The following is a 20,496-nucleotide window of genomic DNA, read 5'->3' as shown; positions in this document are numbered from 1 at the left end:
ACTGTCAACAGATTCTCTGTTTTTCACTGGCATGATGGTGAATATCTGTAGTCTCAGCTACTCAAGAGACTGAGGTGGGAGGATTGCTTGAGCCAGGGAACTGGAAACAAGGCTGGGGAACAACAAAATCCTAAACCCTCAGACATAACAAAACCCCCGAGCTCCCAAATCACATTTTTTGCTTGTGAAAGCCTTTCTCCTTTACTTTTGTTTTGAGGCTTTTTTTTTTTTTGTTTTGTTTTTTTTTGTTTGTTTGGTTTTTAAGATAGGATCTCACTATGCAGCATAGGCTGGCCTTGAGCTCCCAATGATTCTCCTGCGCCAGCCTCCCAAGTGCTGGGATTATAGGCATGCACCACCATCCCTGGCTCTTGTTTTTGTTTTTGAGACAGGCTTCCTCTTTGTAGTTCAGGCGGGCTTGAACTAACAGTGTAACCCAGGCTATGCTCAAACTTGCAGCAATCCTCCTGCTTCAGCCTCTTGAGTGCTGGGATTACAGGTGTGTCACCATGCCTGGTTATCATATTTTGTTTTGTTTTGGAGATAGGTTTTTGCTATTAGTTCAAACTGGCCTTGAACTTATGGTAATCCTCCTACTTTAGCCTACCAAGTACTAGGATCACAGGTGTGCGCCCTTTCTGGTGCTCCCATTATGAGTGCTATATCATTTGTGGTTGTCCAGTTCTCCCATGTTCTATTTTTGGTTTTACTGTTGGGAATTGAACCAAGGCCTTTCTGCATGCTAACCATAGACTTTACCCCTGAGCTGTGTCTCCAGCTCGTTGACAGTTTCTATTTAGAGATCCTCAAGCTTAGAGATTCCCTCTGTAGCCATATCCAGTGTGATAATAAGCTCATCCAAAAGTATTCATTATTTCTGTTCTCTTCTTGCCCCCAGCACTGGTGTTAAAAACAAGGCCTTGGCACTGAGGTACACCCCCAACCTATTTTTTATTTTGAGACAGAGACTCATTAAATTGCTGAATTGTCCAGGCTGGGCTTGAACCTGCAATCTCCCTGCCTCAACCTCCCAGTGTGCTGAGGTTACATTTTGATTTATGTGATATATATTATGAGATATATATTTGCCACCCCCATCCTGTTCTCTTTCCCTAACCATTTCATTTCATTTTTATTTTATTGAGACTAGGTCTTGCTGTGTTGCCCAGGCTGGCTTCAAACTCCTGGGTTTAAATGATCTCTTGCCTCAGGCCCCAAGTAGCTGGGTCTATAGGTTCAGGACACCATGCCCAGCTCTGTTCTTTCTTTTTAGAGAAAAAAGTGTAAGAAAATGTGTGTGTGTATGTCTACACAACTTTAGGCTTTAAAAAATTCTCTAAAATGGAAAGGAAGAAGAAAACAAATGAAGCTAGCTGAGTCTTGAGTTACCATAACCACAAAGATTCTTATAATAAGAATTTGATAGTAAAATCTAATTGTATGTTTACAATGGGAAATACATCAAAGAAAAAATTGCAAAACCATCTGAACCAGTGTTTGACAAACTGATAGTGAAACATCAGCACTGCTACTTTGAAACTTAATTCTTACATCATAGGCAAAAAAATGATTGGTTAATGTAGTTAGCAACCACCATTTTCAGCTTTAAAATACTCAAACATAAATTGAAATATAGTAAAAAAAATTTTGTTGTCCTACATTTGAATTGAGAGTATCAGTGTAATCTTGTGATGCATTTGTCTAGGCTGGACAGATCTTGAAAGGACAACTCAGTGGCAGTGAGAGTCTCAGCATTCAGATTACGGAATCTCCATAACAATTCCCAATAAAATGAACCAGAGTTCTTCATGACTTACTTGATTCTAGATATGTGACAGAAAAACAAAACATAGAATATCTTATTCTGGACACCAAGGAGGCTCTCAACTAAAGATAAACAGCAAGGCCGGGGATTTAGCTCAGTAGCCTAAGTACCTGCCTGGCAAGCATGAGATCCTGAGTTTGATCCCTGATACAAAAAGCAAAAACAGAGCAGAGCAGACAATCTGAGGTTACCTGGAAAGGTTGGAAAGGTACGCATTGGAAAACAGTAACTCGTGCTGGGGGTATAGCTCAGTGGCAGAGCACTTGCCTAGCACAGGTCTGATCTCTAGTGCTACAAAACAACTAGGGGCTAGTACACATCAGTGTCCATGAGTTTATAATGGACACTGAGTTTATAATCCATGAGTTTATAATATTTGGAAAAAAAACACCAGATAATGCCAAGGAATTAACTCATTGAAAACTAAAAAGTATGATACTGAGGTTTACACTGAGCCTTTACACAGAGCTATATACACTCCAGTCTTTTTTATTTTTTGAGATAGGGTTTCTGTAAGTTGTAAACTGCCAAGGTTAGGCTTGAACTTTAAAGTGTTTCATTTTATATTTATTTTTATTTTTTAAGACTCGAAGTTTAAATGCTGGGATTTAAAGATGTGTGCCACCGTAACTGACATTTTTTTCTTTTTTAATTTAGCAACTCATACACACAAAATGAAAGTGCAGTCTACTGTACTGGCTATGCTAACTGCAGCAGCTGAGCCCCCATGTGCTCAATGCAGACTGCTGTTCCCATGGACATGCGGCCATGTTCTGGTGTTCACAATGATTCACACAGAGACCCTGGGCACTGGCGCCTGCTCCAGTCCTCCTTTGGATCAGGTCCTTCGCTAGGCTTGCATAGAAGCAGAGTGGCTTCCTCAAGATGACCCATACCTATTTAGAATATCAATATCTGGGGTGTGGTTGCATTCATTTTGTCTTTTGTCTTGAGATCTGGCCCACAACAGGAGGTGTTTGTCTGTTTCCAAGGTCACAAGACATCTGGATCTCTGTGCTGGCTCCCTCGATGGCCTAGCCCTGTCGTAGTTGTTGAACTACAGTCAGAAATACTCTACAGAGGGTCTATCTAAAGGCCCTTGATAGACACCAGGCAGTTTCTTCTTTGGTGGGAATACAACTTTAAGTCTGGAGGAGACAAAGCCAAAGAATTAGGTATGCATGGGTTAAGTAATAGAATCAACAGGATAATTATGAGTATAGCTAACAAAGATTTCCACCAAGAGGAGCTAGTAATGGCTTTCCATAAGGAGGAATCTGACGTCGTTAATTTGGAGACAGGGTTTTTAAAGAGATAATTAGGGCAGAATGAAACCAGGCATGGTGGTATCCACTTGTAATCCCAGGGCTCTGGGAGGCAGGGGCAGGAAGATGGCAAGTTCAAACCTAGACTGGGCAGTTTAGCAACTTAGTGAGAATTTGTCTCCAAAACAAAACAAAACAAAAATGACTGGAGATGTATCTCGATCCAAAGGCCCCAAGTTCGATCCTCAGCCCTTCAAGGGGGAAAAAAAAGAGGCCGTTAGGGTGGGTCCTAATCCAGGATAACTAGTATCCGCCTAAGAGATCAAATGTCCCTGATAAGACGCACAGATGGGGCATCATGTGAAGACAAAGGGAGAGGATGCCACATATGAGCCAAGGAAGAAACCAGCCCTGCTCACCCCTTGATCTTAGACTTCCAGCCATCAGATTTGTGTGAAGATTAATGACTATCTGCTATGGCAGCTTGAGCAAACTAATACATCTATCATCTTGTCTAATCTTCACTTCTGTATAGAGAGCCTTTCCTGGACCTTGTCACAGCTTGGGAAGTTTATATTTGTAATTCCAAAAGAAAGTTATTCGAATTCTAGCAAGTTAATTCTAGTCTACCACTTCCAGTGTGACCCACAGTGAGAATAAAGACACTAAGACATTTATAGGTATGGGGAGCCAAGGAGATCCTAAGTCCAGCCAGGATGAAGGTTCACTGGAAGGAAGGCCTCAACCCAAGGCCAAACCCAGATTTTATTAATTTGTGAAGAAAAGAGTGACTTGAGGATGAGTAACTAAAAAAGATCAAAGAGAATATCAGTAAGTGGAAAGATATTCTCTGTTCCTGGATAGGTAGGACTAATATTGTTAATATGGTCATACTAGCAAAAATGATTTATTAAAATAATGCAATCCCAATCAAAATACCAACAGCATTCCTCACAGAACTAGAATTAATATGGAACCAGAAAAGACCCAGAATAGTAAAAGCAAATGAACAAGCAGAGCAAGGTAGGAGACATCACAATCCTGGATTTCAAGTTATATTACAAAACTATGGTGATAAAAAAACAGCACTGCACAAATGCTAATAGCACATGCATGCAAACAACTTCAGGATATGGGGAAAGGGTTATGTGACTTCTGACTGGAAGTTGCACTTGGGATGGCATTGATGACATTCAAAGAACTGACTGGAATGTGGAAGTTGTAATCAGGGAGGAAGGGGAAAGAGGAAGTGGTCATCAGGGTAAGTGTTTTTGCCTTGGCCTTCTGCCATGTTAGACCACTGCCATAATGTCCAGTAATTTATACTAGGGCAGAACCTTTCAGAGGAGACCACCAAGAAGCCAACCAGCCAGTCTTTCTGGTAAGCCATGTGGGGACCAAGAAGAGAAAATTCAAATAGTACTTTTCATGAGCCTACTGGTGCTTGGGCAGAAAATCAACACACCCTGCCAAGCAGTTGGTTGGTTCAGAGGACAGGCTGAGTTGATAGAAACTAAGATACAAAAAGCAACTAAATGCTTGTATTGTTTGATTGATTTTGCAGGCCTCGGGTCAGTAGTCTGAGCATCTATTGGGAGGATGACAATATGCAGTATAGTAATTATGGGGGATTTCCTTTTATCTTGTCTTTGAAATCCAATATTGTTGTCACTATTTTGTTCTGATTGTTTTGCTTTATTCAGTGTTCTGTCTTGATTGGTTTTATTCTGTTTGTTTGATTTTGCTATGCCTTATGGAATGCATAACTATTGTGAAGATGACAAGATATACTATGGTAGCTACTGTTGTTTTCCTAATATCCTGCTTTGAAGTTCTGTACCAATTTTGCTTTGTTTTGATCGGTTTTGTTCTGTTGGATTTTATTATCTTTAAAATAATAAAAAAGAAAATATAAATCTTCATGGTACTCAGAAGGAAAAAAAAAAACAAATGTAAAGATCCATTCATTAGAGAGAAATGCCCTGCCACTCCTCATCCCCATGAGCCTGCTACCACAGGCAGGGAGAAAGGAAGGCCCCCCCCCTCCAGTGAGCATGCTGCCCTGGCCTGGAAAGAAGACCACCACCCCCATTGGCCCACTGCTTTGGGTCAGAGAAGAATAAGCCACACCCCTGAGGTCCCACCACCATGGAGGGAACATCATTGAGTAACTACCCTGTATCTCTCGGCCACCCTGGGAACCTCAGATGGGAGGATGAAGGAGTAGGGTGCAATCTCAAACCTCCAACCCACCTAGAGAAAGTCCAGAAGACAGACACAAAAATTAGAAGTCACATCTCCAAAAGAAAAAAAATGCTGGGCGTGGTAGTGTCCTCCTATAATCCCAACACTCTGGAGGTTGAGGTGGGAGGATCATTGCAAATTCAAGACCAGCCTGGGCTACAAAGTGAGCCAAATGCCAGTCTGAATGGCATAGCAAGGCCCTGTCTCCAAAAGGCAAAAAATATAAATAAATTAAAAATTATAAGTCATATACTTGAAATTTCTGGAATGATAGCAACAGAAGTGAAGAGACTTAGTGCTTACTTTGCATATCTGTCTGCTGGTCTGAGCATCTATTTAGAGGACAACAGTGTGCATTATAGTAACTATGGTTGATTTTCTACTGTCTTGTTTTTGAAATCTAATATTCCCATTGTTTTGTTTCATTTTGTTTTATTCTCTTTAAAAGAAAAAAGAATTACACTGGGAATTGGAAAGTAAAAAAAAAAAAAAAGATTGAAGAGATGTTCATTTACACCTTCCCACAATGAATGTAATCATTATGAACAGCCATCATTCTTAAATAAACATTTTTAAAAGGCATTGAACTCAAACACTTGGGTTCCAGTCTCTGTTCTGATCCTGACCCTTAAGACCTTTAATCTTGTCTCTTCAGATCAAGGTGGGAAGAGAACATATCTACAGTGGTTTCCAGCCACAGACATTTAGAAAAGAGGCAGGGAGTGGGTCCTTGTGTCCCATGAGATTTACTGTATGTACTTGTGACCAGACTCCTGCCTGGTGATGCTTTTAGGAGGCCAGAGCTGTCTGCCCTGCCGCTACTTTGCAACTGTGCCAAAATCCCCCTACCCAGGGATAGGATATAGCAAATGAAATACAAGAAAAGAACAAATGATGTGGAACACGATTTATCCATAAAATGGATATTTTATTGAGTACTGTTGGTTACCGGGAGAATGGCTGAAGTGGGAGGGGGAAACTCCTCCCCAGTTCTTTCTGCTCCAGCCTCTGGAGGGTGGGGTGAGCACTGGGGACCTAAGAACACTCTGCAGCAGACACACTCTTCTCCACAGTGCTCCCTTCATGTGTGACCTGACAGCTGTATCTCTTGTGAGATCTCCACTGGTTGGGCATCAGGATTAGGTAGCTGCTGGCCCTGTATTTGTTGTTGCTCTGTTTGGAGAGCTGGGTGGTCTCCACACCCTGGGTAATGAGGGTGCCATTTGCTTTCCAGGCCACCACTATGGTGGCTGGATAGAAATCATTTATCAGACACACCAGAGTGGCCTTGTTGGCCTTGAGCTCTTCAGAGGAGGGTGGAAACAGTGTGACTGATGGGGAAGCCTTGGGTTGACCTGTTGAGAATGGAGGATAGGGTATAAGTCAGCAAGGAAAGCCCAGGTATTGAGGGTCCTCCACACCAACATCTCTGACCATCTAACCATTTATGTTGAGCTGTTTTATTACCTGAGGTCCTTCTGTCCCTTCTCATTGCCTTATTGCCTACGTCCTCTGCAGTTTCCTAGAAGCCCTTCCCAAATCCCTTCCCTCAGGTGACCTAGCCCAGTCCCTCCTCTTGCAACCTCCACTTTCCTGTTATCATCAAGGAAGACTGTATTTCTTCCTCCTTGCTCTCTGGAGTGTGAGCTTGGAATCTGGCCCTGACCGCCTGAGTCCTCAGACCAGGGCACTAACTCACTTCATTCTTCCAGAGCCTAGAGCTACCTCTGAGAAGTGGAAGTCCCCATCCAGCCTTGAAGGGTGGTCCTGGGGCACACGGGAAGACCCGGAGTCTGTGGCTGCCATACTGGAAGCCTAGCACCTCCTGCCTTCTTGAGCAGCATGCTATGCTCCATCCTTGTCCATTCAGCTCTCCCAAGAAGTAGTGGGCTCCTCCCAGATAAGCCTGGGTGCTCCTGCAAGCTGCTGCCATCTTTCCTGTCTCCACTGGCCTGGTCACAAGACCCTTCACCTTGGCTGTGTTTTTGAGGCTTCTCCCCTCAGACTATGGGTACAGCAGCTTCTGATGACTTCTGATTTTACCTAGAGCCAAGAAGCTTATTTTTTTCTCTTTTTGAGACAGGGTTTCACTCTGCAGTTCAGGCTGACCTTGAACTCACTTTGTAGCCTAGACTGGCCTTGAATTCACAGCAATCCTCTTGCCTCAGCCTCCAGAGTGCTGGAATTACAGATGTGTGCCACCACCCCAGGTGCCAGGTAGCTTTTTGAACTCCCTGTTTGTTCCTCTGTTTCTTATTTCCTGAGTCTATTATATTCTTTGAGGAAGGTAAGAAGCTGACTGTGAGGTTGCAAGGAAAGGCGCTGGGTAGCCTAGAGTTAGTCATATATTCTCTGATTTTTGTTAGCCTCCTCATGGGGCAATTTTCTTCTGAGTCCCTAGAAGTCGATGTCACAGCCTCAGCCATGTCCTCTTGTGTAGGTTCTCCCAGCCTGAAGATAGGTATCCAACGTTTAGCCCAGATCCTGGAGCCTGGAGGATTATCTTTAGTGCTACCCAAAACTAAGTTCTTAGCCCCATTTGGGCATCTGGCCTAGAGGAGGGGACACAGCCTCTGCCTCTGGCCAAATCCTAACCAGACCAGGCCACATCTCACTGTTGGACTCTGAAGATGGCTACTTCTGCTTCTGGGGCACTTACTCCTGGTTGCCTCAAGACTACCCACCTCCTCAAGGTCTCATGGAGAAAGGTAAAGGCATTGATCTCTAAGACTGGGGAGGAACAGAGAGAAAGAAGCACCCGGAGAATGGATTTTGCTGAGGCAGCAGGAGAGTGGGACAGATTGAGAAAGGTCTTTAGAGCCACTTACCTAGGACAGTGAGCTGGGTTCCACTGCCAAAGACAAACATTGGTGACTGAGACTCGGACCAAAAGCCATGGGGCCAGCACCTGGGGCCTGCCTCCTGGGGGTGGGGCTGGAGAGGGAACCTGATGGGTGAGACAGGCATATGGTTGCAAAGCCTAGGTTATTTCCTTGGTGGAAGGCAGGTGGGCCAGAGGCCTCCTTGTCCCAGGAAGACATTGTTCATAGTCATAGAGTTACCCCATATGTGTCCCCACCTTCCCTCTTTCTGAGGCTATCAGTGCAATGAGAATGTCGGGCCCAGTAAATCCCTGAGTAGCACATATTCTCAGGTGAATATGGTATGCTCATTTTAGGGCCTCTGTGTCCCTTTCTTATGAATCTTTCATGATCTAGCCAGGTTGACTTCCTCCTGGAGCCATGGTCATTGGGTGACTCCTGACTCCTGTGGGAAGACTCTTCTGCTTTCATGTCCATCCAAAGAGACGTAGCTCAGTCTTACTGTATTCATGAGACCTTCTCTGATCTTTTCTTTTCTATCTTTTTTTTTTTTTTGCCTTTTTCCTTTTTATCGGTACTGGGGATTGAACTCACAGACTGCCTGCTTGCAAGGCAGGCACTTATGCTGCTGAGCTAAATCCCCAGCCCCTTCTCTGATCTTTTTAACCACTCTTTCCATTCATCCATCATCCATTCATTGTCTATTCATTTGTCCCTCCATCTGTACATTTATTTCTCCATCCATCCATCATCCATCATCCATCCATCCATCCATCCATCCATGTATCTACCTGTCCATCTGTTTATCCATCTTTCCATCTATGCATCCATTTTTCCATTCATTGTTAAATGTCCATTCGCTGTTCATCTGTTTGTCCATCCATCCATGGTGCATCCATATGACCATTTACTCATCTATCCATCCATCTTTCTGTCTCTCTCTCTCTCTCTTTCTCTCTCTCTCTCTGTCTTGTCTGCCTGTCTATTCATGGATCCATCCATCTGTACATCTTTTTGCACCTCACATGCTGGGGACATGGTGAAGGCACCCTTGGCTCTCACATCTCACATCTATATTTCTCAGGTGAAGACCACAAGGTCTTCATCACGTTCAAGTCTGCGATTCCTCCCAGTTTGTATTGCACCTGATATCTCTGCAGGATGCAACCTAAGATCTGTCCATCTTTCCAGTGACCCTCCCCCACTGTCTCAGATCACCCACTCTCCTCTTTCTCTAGGTTTTCTTTCTCCCAGGCCTATCTGTGGCTGCTGAGTCCTGCTTCTCTTCCTGCCATCTTCCTGCATTATGCATTTCCACTACTGCCCATATAGTGAGGTGTGAGTTTATCCCAGCTGCAAACCATCTCAGCTCCACCTGATCTACCTATTGACCATCTCTAACTACATGACCAACAAGAAGTTCAAACTCATCATGTCTAAATGAAATTGACCCCTAACCCAGCTTTTTTTATGTCTTCATCTCATCACATGGACCATAAATGCTCTTCTGCCTCATATTGGAAACCTGGAGATATAGACTGAGTCTCCTCATTTTCCACTCTGACACTGCTTGTGTGTCCTTAGATGCTTCATCTGAAAATCATTTTTTTTTTTTTTTTGGTGAATATCCCTTTTTGAAGTGAAAGCAAGACTTGAAATACAATGGTAACTCGGTTCATATACTAATTCTTAATTCTATGATTCTGGTAGATTGAATCTATCAGAATTGGATGAGGACTAAATCAGATTTCCTCATTAGATTAACATTGAACCTAACTACTGAATTTTATTTTTTTTTTTGTACAATTCGGTTTGTGACCAGAATTGTGGAAAGAATAAAGTTTGTGAACCAAGGTACCACTGTAATTAAGAAACAATAAACCATCTTTTGAGGTCCCAAACCCACAAGAATCTCCAGGTTTTGCTTATGTCAATTTTAATTATCAACTCCTTTTTCTAAAGGATCTAGCAGTGAATCAGTGCTGACTGTCAGGGGTTGGCCCAGTGTACTTCCATCTTAGAAGCTGGTCCAGTAAGCAAGAGTTTGTCTTGTGATGCAAATATAAGAAATTTTAGTTTAAATACCTTTATTGTTTTAAAAGTACAAAAGTATAACATATAATACAATTAGGCAATATAGAAATACATTTTTGAAGTGTAATCTTTATCTTTTCATCTTCTGCTAGTTAATGTCCTTTCTTTTTAAACTGTGATAAAATATATCACATAGGATTTTCCACTTTAACCACTTAAACCAAATAAAGAGCATTAAATTAAGCATGTTCACACCATCACATTATCCATTTCCAGAACTCCAAACAGAAACTCTGTACCCATTAATCATTAAGTCCTCACTTCTCTTTACCAGTCCGTGTTAACCTCTGCTCTATGTGTGAATTTTTGCCTACTATAGGTATCATATATAAGTGGAGTCGTATAATACTTGTACCTTTGAGTCTGGTTCATGTCACTGAGCACAGTGTCTTCAAGTTTTATCCATGTGGTAGAAGATTTTCAAAATAAATTTTTGGCTGAGTAATAAAAAACCTACTTAAAAGTAACTAAAACTTAAAATCTGTTGAAAGTAATAAAAATCATTTTCTCAAAAGCAAATGAAGGAAATAAGTCTTAATTCATCAACAACAGAATCATTAACAATAACCACTCTTGTTTTCCAGTACAAGAAATCAAACCTAGGGCTTTGTACGTGTTGGGCAAGTACTCTGCTATGGAGCTACACCCTTCAGCCCTCCAATAACTCTAAATAGTGAAAAGCTACGTGCAGTCTCAAGATCTGAAAATGAGGTAGGATATCCTTTGTGACTTTTACTTTGTATTATTTTGGGTGTTCTAGTCAATGCAAAAAGAGAAGAACCTAAGGGTATAAATATTAGAAATAAAGAGAGCAAGCTGAAAAGTTTCCAAATGAAATATTAAAATTGATAACTGTATTCTCATTATCAATAACCATCAGGTTCTCTGTAATCTGGGAGAGAAGGCAGGAGGATCACAAGTTCAAGCTTACCTTGGGCAACAGTATCTTAGCAAGATCCTGTGTCAAAATAAAAAATAAATTGAAAAGGGGCTAGGGATGCAGCTCCATGGGAAGACTATGGGTTCAATTACCAATGGCAGGGAAAAAATTTAAAACTAACTAATTAGGTTATATAGTGGGGGTCAATCACATTCTCAGAAGCAGTAATGAAATCATATAAGATACCTTATTAAGAAACATGCAATGCCAGGTATGGTGACACATCTGTAGTATCAGTACTCAGAAGGCTGAGGCAGGAGGATAGATGTGAGTCTGAGGCCAGTGTGAGCTACGTTAGTTCAAGGCCAGCCTAAACTACATAGTGAGACCCTGTCTCAACAAACAAAACAAAAACCACCACCACCACCACCAAAACAAAAAACCCATCAGACAGCATAGTATACATGATTATAGTCCCAGCTACCCAGGAAACTGAAGCATGAGGCTTATTTAACCTAAGAGTTTGGGACAAGCCTGGCTGTCCCACCTCAAAACAAATACAAATGAAAACAGAAAAGGGATAAAAATCCACATGAATGAAGCTATAAAAATTTACTAAAATACACAGAAGGAAAAATAAGTCCTGCTGCTGGACGGAAAGGTCAAATGTTTTAAAAATTGTGGTAATTTTTTTAGTCAGGTAATAAAAGTAATTCACTTATAATCACAATTCCAATTTTCAAAAAAAAAATAAATGTTTTGATTTTAAAATGCATTTTGAAGGAAAAATATGAGGAACATCTCTTTCTCTAGATATCAATCCATATTTAGAATTAAAGGAGTTAAAATGGTGTGATAGCAATATAAAGGAACTAAAAGAGTTGTAAATGGAAGAGGACACAGAGATGGGGGAGCAGTGGGAAGGGAGAGGAAGGGGAAGGGAAACGAACGAACATCTGTGTTGTGTACATTGATCAGTTCCCACGATGAATGTAATCATATGTATTATAAAAGCCTATCTAAACAACCCTTCCATAATGGCAAGAAAATATCAGCAAACCAAGTCCAACAATGTATTAAAAGAACTATATGTTACAGCCGAGTGGGATTTATTCTAGGAATACAAGATATTCAACCTAACAAAGTCAATGTTGTGTACCATACATCAGTGTAATGTATTTCACTTGTACTAATTTAATGAAGAAATATAATCACACTACTATCTCAATGGATGCATTAATGAGTGACTAATGAAATTCAACACTATTTTCTGACATGACACCTAAAAAGTTAAAGCTCAAAGGAAGGTCTTCAACATGATAAAGACCATGTATGAAATATACACACTAACTTCATACTCAGTGGTAGAAGACTGAAACATTTTTTCCCCCTGAGATCGGGAATAAGGCAGGGAAGCTCACTGTTTCCCATTGAAGATTCTAGCCAGAGAAGGGTCAAGAACAGGAAGTCAAAGGATTTCAGATTGGAAAGGAAGAAGTATAACTTCTTGAAGGTGATGTGACCTTATATATAGAAAATCCCAGAAGACACACACAAACTCACATTCACACTTACACTCACACACACACACACACACACGCACTCTGCTGGAGCAAACAGATACGTTCATTAGTTACATGACAGAAGATTGACACACAAAATCATTCATATGTCTATATACTAGCAATGAAAACTCAAAAATTAAAAAATCTTCACTTACAATAGCATTAAAAATACTCAGAAATTTAAACAGTAAGAGATTTATACACTGTAAACTGCAAAGTATTGTTCAGAGAAATTAAAGACCTAATAAAATATATACTTATGTTCATGGATTGGGAGATAATAAGATGGTAATACTATCCAAAGTGATCTATAGGGTCAGTGCATTGTCTATCAAAATCTCAATGGTCACCCATTTTTAACGATTTGCCAAAACTGATTGGCAAATTCACATGGAATTCTTAAGGACTCCAGTGTGGCAAAATGATCTTGAAGAGGAAGACTAAAGATTAAAAGCCTCACATTTTCTAATTTTAAAATTGCTACAAAGCTGAAGTAATAGCAACAGTGTGGTATTGTCATAAGGACAGAAAGTTGAGAGTTCAGAAGAAACATATATCAATTGTCTATTTGTACTATTTCTTTTTTGAGCACCCTTAAGGTCTACTGTGGTAACAATTTTCAAGAATATAATGCATTATTATTAACTATAGTCATCATGTTGTATGATAGATCTCTTGAGCTCATTCCTCTAATTGAAATTTTTCATCCTTTGACCAACACATCCTCTGATTTGACCACTCTAGCCCCTGATTCCACCATTCTACTCTCTACTTCTATGAGTTCAACTTTTTTGATTCCACATATAGGTGATACCATGCAGTATTTGTCTTTCTGTGCCAGACTTATTTGATTCAATATAATGTCTTCCAGTTCATCTATGACATCCAAATAACAGTATTCTCTTCTTTCAATGTATGAATAGTATTCCTTTAGGTATATCTATATCTATATCTATCTATCTATATACACATATCTATCACATTTTCTTTATTCATTCATTGATAGAGATTTTTCTATGTTGACCCCAGATCTGGATTATTGTAAATAGTGCTTCAGTACAGACATGTCAACAAACCAGTTTTATTTCCTTTGAATATATGCCTTATAGTGGAGTTGCTGGATTCCCCCCCCCCTCAGTTCTGGAGATTGAGCTCAGGGTCTTCCTCATATTAAGTATACCCCACTTAAGTATACCCTAACCCTGTTTACACTGAACTAAAGACACAGTCAAAAGGTTACATACTTGGACTATCAGTGAAAAAAACAGTTTATAGAACACAGGCTGAGACAGAGCTCAATAGCAGAGCAAGGATTTAGCATGTGCAAACCCCTAGCACCGCCACCACCACCTGTCACACACACAGTTATTGCAATGATAAATCATAGAAATGGAGATAACAGTAGTAGTTTCCAGGGGCTAAGGAAGGATTTTGGAGGAATAGAAGTGAATATTGCTATGAAACTGTGAGCGATGTTTGTGGCGACAGAAAGGTTTTGTCCTGTGATTGTATCAATGTATTTGAATCTGTCTTTAGTTCAGTGTAACATCTTTGCAACTCAATCCAGTTATCTCATTTACCAACATGTTGTTCCCTTTTCATTGCTAAGTAGGATTTCATCTAATGAATGTAGCACAATTTGTTTAACATTCAGTGAAGGATATTTGGGTTGTTTCCAGTTAGGGGCAATGATGAATAAAACTTATATAAATATGTGCATGCAAGTTTTTGTTTGAATCTAAGTTTTCATGCCACTTGGATAAATGTCTGGGAGTCAGATTTCCTTAATATGCTTAATTATATATTCATTAGAAATTGAAAGAAAGTTTTCTGAAGTGTCTACTTTTTGTATCCCTACAACATAAAAGAGCTGCTCCACATCTTCACTAGCACTTAATATTGTCAGGTTATACATCCAGTTGTATATATCACTATAGCTTTAGGATGTGTTATCATTAGGGAAACAGTACATGGGATGCGTTTGTATTATTTCTTAAAACTGCATATGGATCTAGAATGACCTCAAAAAAGTTTGATTTCAAAAGGGCATTAAGTGCCCATCAATCACAGAATGTATTAAAAAGGTGATATTTTTATACAATGAAATATTACTCAGCTATAAAAAGGATGATCTTGAGGCTTTTATAGGTAAATGGAGACTGTCCTCATAAGTGAAATAAATCAGACTTACATTTGTAAATATTGTATTATGTCTCTAGTATAAAAAATAATAAAAAACTAAAACAGTAGTAAGATCCAAAACATATAAAAGATACTATAATAATGAAAGGGAAAGAAAGTGCTCTAAAGGATATAATTATACGTATGTTTAAGTGTGCAGGATAGATAACCATACTACTAAGTTTTTGTTAGTTCATCAAACAGAATAGTTTGTACTGTCATTGTTTGATTGTCCAATTTTGATGCTTTGATTTTGTAACTTCAACAACTACTTCTAAGATAACAATATGTAATTTATCAACAAATTATTTGTTTTTAAATTCTATATTATTTCTACCTTTTTGTTTTCCTTTTTTTCTCTAAATAAAAAATCTTTATCATTGGCTGTCAATAATTTGATTATGTGCCTATGTATTTGTGTATGAGAGAGATCTCTGTTTAAGGGTTATACTGTTATATACAGATTTTAGCTATCCTGTTTTCATTTAAATTATTAAATATATTTATATATAAACTCCTTTTAAGTGGAAAAAAACAAAAAAAGGGCATTAAGGAAAATTGGAGGAGTTGATTGAAATATTCTTTATTTAACTGTGGAAGTGGTCACAAGATCCTATGATTTTTGAAAACACACTACTTTTTTACTAGACTAAAAACTGAATTTTATTGTGTGAATAAAATAGAAAAATAGACATATTATAGTTTGTTTTAAAATCTTTTTGTTAGAATCCTTAAAAACATATTGACTGTTTAATACCATGGATGTACCTTGTTTATTTTACCTCCCCTATCATTTGGCATGTGGGTTCTTTCCATTTTCTTCATGAACACATTTATGATACTGAGTGGAACTTTGATTTTTTCCTTAAGATATAGAAGTGAAATTACTAGATTAAAAGGGATTTTCTGGGCACAGTGGTGCATTCCTGTAATATCAGCACATGAGAGGCTGAGGCAGGAGGATCATGCGAGTTTGAGGCCAGCCTGGGCTACAAAGTGAGTTTAAGACTAACCTGAACTGTATGTATAGTAAGACTCTGTGTCAAACATAAATAAATCGATGCACATTTGTATGAAATGTAATACATGGTGCTACAGTTTTGTTTCAGAAACTCAGTCTCCCACTGAGAGTCTTGAGAATGTTGTCTCCCATGGACAGTGCTTTCACATCCTCGATTTAAATTCATTTGCAACTTTGCAGGAATGTTGGCCTTTGCCTGCTGGACTGTGGCCTCCTGCCAGTGCCCAGGCACAGGCTGCATTCTCAGCTCACCATTTCTGGCAATGGGGGCCACCGTCCTTTCTCCTCCTTTGGCCACTGACCAGTTTCTCATATCTGGATCTGGTCACACCAATCTCTCAACCAGAGCCAATATTTTCAAAACATCAGGTCCTACTCTTACAGTATCCTCTACTTGACCCCTGCAGTGCCTCCTAGGCCACAGAATAAAGGGTGGGCATGGGAGACCCTCAGGAGGTCTCTCCTTCCTCCAGGAGCTAACGCCTGAATGTGTGAGACCAGCTTAGGCTTCTGCCCACAGGCGAAGCACCGCTCCACACACACATTGTTCCTAAAACAGGCCATGGGTCTGTCCTCAGCAGGCGTACCCTCTGCATTTCCAGGCCTGCTCCCCAGTAAATGTGCATAAATGAGTCAGTGAGTGCACCGCCTCTCAGTGTGCCTGCAGACCACCCCCTCCTGCTTTTGGATTTTTTTTTTTTCCTAAATACAATACTTGTTGATATATTATAACATTTCCTTAAGTGCTCATCAAAAAAGCCAGGGAGTGGTCCTTATTCCTTCCTCTCCTGTCTAGCATACCTGCTGACTATGTCCCCATAGCTGTCAAGTTTTGGGTCACTAGGCCACCCTGCCTAGGGTCTGTCTAGGTACAGATTTCCACCCTTGCCTCTCCATCCAAGTCTAGTCAGGTAACCCCCCTACAAACACGCCACAGGACTCCCCTGGGGCCGACCCTCTAGGGATGGGGCTTAGCCTGAGCAGCTGTCCCTGCTCTGCTCATGGCCACCTCTAAGCCCTTACCTTCACCGGGCAGGTGCCAAGATAGGTGTCAGGCTGCGAGGCTCTCATCCAATCAGTGTCCCTCCCATTACTGAAGTTATCAGCTCTGCCAGGGGAGAGAGGAGAGCTGGAGGCTGTCAAGCTTGGGGCTTGGGCTCTGAGCCAAGTGGCCTTAGGCAGGCCACTTCACCTCTCTGTTTGTTATTCCTGTGTGTTTGTTGTTTTTTTAAGTGGGGGCAAAATAAAACACAGACAAGAAAAAAAAAAAAAGCAAAAGAAGAAAAAAAAAAATCCTAACCCCAAACAGTAACAATATAGGCTTTCAAAACAAGATGATAGGAATGTAATAATGGTTTTTTTGCATATTATTGTTTTTAAAAGAATTGCTTAGATTACCAAACATAGACATGCAAAATTGATCTGTTCATATGAGTATTAACTGTTCTTTTCCAAGAACTACTAGAATTTGTAGTATAATCATCTTAGCTATCTTATGTATATATAACCAAATTTATATCTTTTTTCTTTACCCTTCCTTCTTTTCTCCTGCCTATCCCAGTTATTTTCCCCGTTGAACAGTTTCTTATCCTTTCACAATATTTCTTTTTTTTTTTTTTTTTTGTCTTTTTCGTTTTTATCGGTACCAGGGATCCAACTCACGACTGCCTGCTTGCAAGGCAGGCGCTTATGCCGCTGAGCTAAATCCCAGCCCCCACAATATTTCTTACAGATTTTGGATCTTATTTACTCTTTTATTTTCTTACACTAGGGAGACAATACGGTATTGACACATGGGAGCCTGATTCATTTCACTTATGTGTATGGTCTCAAGTCGCATCTATTTACCTATAAAAGCCTCGATGTGATCAGCTATTCCCATTTGTAAAAATGGGGATAGCAGCACAACCTGTCTCATGGGACCCTTGAGGGTAGAGGGGAGTTCTGCTCTTACAATGTTTTGTATCCATTGGGTATGAAGTACACCATCGATGAACAGGCTGTCGTATCATAGATTGTCATAAATGGACCAGATGCTCAGCACTGTCCAGGGACTTTCAACCACACACAGACGAGGGACTGGGGCAAACATCTTGGGCCCCATAGACTCTACCTGGGCCTTTTCCCATAAAGGCCCCTTCACCAGGGTAGACCTGGGATCCCAGGTGCGGGGAACAGGGCCTGGATGGAATCTTTGCTGAGGGTCTGGAGACCTGGTGTTCCAGGGAGTGAAGGTAAGGGCTTAGAGGTGGTCATGAGCAGAAAGGACAAGAGGAGAGGAGGGTTAGGGTTAGGAGGAGCTAAACAAGAACCCTGCCTGGACAGTGGCCATCGCCTATCCAGGCAGCCATCCTGCCCTCCATTTCTGCCCCAACCAGAGGACTAGGGTAAGGATAGCAAGGCAGTAGCCTTGAGACAAAATTTAAGGGGTGCAAGAAGACTCAGAAATTAATATTTTAATACAATACTTAAAAATTTTAAGATAATGCAAATAAATCCATTATGGACAAAATATTTTAAGCCAGTTTCTGCCCCGGTCCCTCTTCCTCCATTGTCCACCTTTAATCCCACCCCAGAGATGCCCACTCCCAGGGACATCCCAGCACCATCTTCATGGATCCTTACCTTCCCCATATGTTCCACAGGCTGGAGGCCCCTGGGCCTGGGGTCCTGCTCCGTGGTGCTGCTGTCAGAGCCAGTGGCTCCTGAGTGCCCCTGGCCAGGCCTAGTACCAGTAGCAGCAGCAGAAGACCCTTGTACCTCTTGGGAAGAAGGCCTGGCTCACCAAGGACCTTACAGCCCACCTGGCCTGTCCCTGGCTTCATTTGTCCTCAGTCAAAGGCACCTCTGGCCCCACTTGCGTTGTGGGTTTCCTGGAGGACGTGGCCCTAGCCCTCCTGCTGGCCGTAGCCAGTGCATACAGATCTGGAAACATGGCTCATCCTCAATCTGGATGGGCTTGGGTCCCCGCCCCAGCCCACCCCTCTCCAGGGCCCAAGGCTGTTCACCCAAGGGTATCAGAGAGACACCTGCTAACTGCCCTTCTGTGGTTGGAACTAGGGCTCAACTGCTTCCCACAACAGCTACCACCTTTGGGGCCGTGGGTGGGGTACATCTGCCCTATTCTGGTTCCCCATTTCCCCAAGGGGCTCTGAGTCTGTGGAGCATGTCCCTAAAGCCTGGAGGGGTGATGGAGAGTGGTCCAGTGCTCAGGAACAGCTCTCCTCAGGGCCTTAGTCCAGGGGGTGGGACAGGGCCCGGACTCTTCCACCCACTCTGTTCTCTCTTGCAGGTTGGCCCACCTTCATGCGGTAGGCTGTACTTTTCCTGTTTTGACTTAGCCCAAACTCCCTCTGTAGATCCTGTTTCTTTTCCTACCTTTAATAAAGCATTGTTACCATTAAAAGAGAGAGAGAAAGAGGGAAAGAGAGAGAGACACAGAGAGAGAGAGACAGAGAGAGAGAGACAGAGAGAGAGACAGAGAGAGAGACAGAGAGAGAGACAGAGAGACAGAGAGACAGAGAGAGAGAGGGAATGAATGAATATTGGAGTAATAAAGGAGATGAGTGGGCTCAGAAATGCTCAAGCAAAGATAAAAATCGCAAAAGAAAGGTGGTTTGTCCATGTGAAGCCCATTTTGGGTTTTTTAACGGGGACTCACTGAAATTAGGCTCTTAGCTTCCCACAGAGCCAGGGACACAGAGCTCCTATCTTCAGGTGTCTGGAACAGAGCGAATTCTTCATGTAGGCACTTTAATAGGATCTAGGATCATTACAGAGATGTAGCCTTGAGCAGTTAGGAATCATTAAGTGTTTGTTCAAATCAGTATAGACCAAGATTGAGGTCTAATTGAAAATGGGTCCACAGGAACCTGGCTAAAGTTTGGTCAAGGAATTGTCAGTATATAGCAATGACCTATTTTGTTGTTGTTGTTGTTGTTTTTGGCAGGCAGTCGGGTGGGGAATGCTGCTGGGGCTGGTACCTAGCCCTCACTGGGACCTTCGAGGTGCCTAGGCTTGAGCTCTACCAGTTCTATGTCACCTAGACCCTGGAGAGCTGGACTGTCTTTCTTTCCATTGGTCAAAGGACAAAACTGAAGCCCAGGGAGAGAGGTGACATCCTTAACCCAATGTGGCTGGAATAGGAGGGGGTCACAGGCCTTGGCCCAGGCTGGACTCTGCGGAATCAGGAGAGACTCAGACCTTGCCCTTGCCCTGGCTCTCACGTGGAACAGAAAACATGACAGTGATCGGAACATCTGGGCTGAACTGGCATGCGACAGTGAAGAGCCAAGGGCAAATGATTTTCAGGCTTAGTTTGATCCAGCGACTCCACTAAACCTGTAGCCATTCTGATTGTTACCAGCCCAGCAGGATTCTGAAACTATGGTTTCCACTTTGTTTCTAACATCTCCTGTCGCCACAGTTTCTCATTATAGGAAGACACAGAAAATGGAAAGAAGAAACCGACGGAGACAGTGTCTTTCTCTTTCTCTTGGCCTGTTTGCCAAAGACACAGGACAAGGGAGTGACCTCCCCAACAACCTATTATTAAATAATGGAAAAAATGTGTAGAGTATATACTGTCTATTATACGGG

General features: G+C 41.5%; 1 protein-coding gene across 1 annotated transcript; it reads right to left on the bottom strand.

Annotated features, from left to right (window-relative positions):
* Nucleotides 1-6,235: 6,235 nt before the first annotated feature.
* On the bottom strand, nt 6,236-18,871 carry LOC100735142 (V-set pre-B cell surrogate light chain 1). The gene is made up of 3 exons (XM_063226144.1): nt 18,523-18,871; nt 8,163-8,281; nt 6,236-6,689 (listed from the first exon to the last, which is right to left on the bottom strand). Exons 1-3 carry the CDS (start codon nt 18,720-18,722, stop codon nt 6,370-6,372), a joined length of 639 nt encoding a protein of 212 aa, XP_063082214.1. The 5' UTR covers nt 18,723-18,871; the 3' UTR covers nt 6,236-6,369.
* Nucleotides 18,872-20,496: the final 1,625 nt, after the last annotated feature.

This window comes from Cavia porcellus, unplaced genomic scaffold (assembly GCF_034190915.1).
Source record: "Cavia porcellus strain 051 isolate PalLab524CR breed Dunkin Hartley unplaced genomic scaffold, mCavPor4.1 scaffold_16, whole genome shotgun sequence".
NCBI classification, from domain to species: domain Eukaryota; kingdom Metazoa; phylum Chordata; class Mammalia; order Rodentia; family Caviidae; genus Cavia; species Cavia porcellus.
Note: the sequence above shows the minus strand (reverse complement) of the source record. Positions and strands in the feature narration are given on the sequence as shown.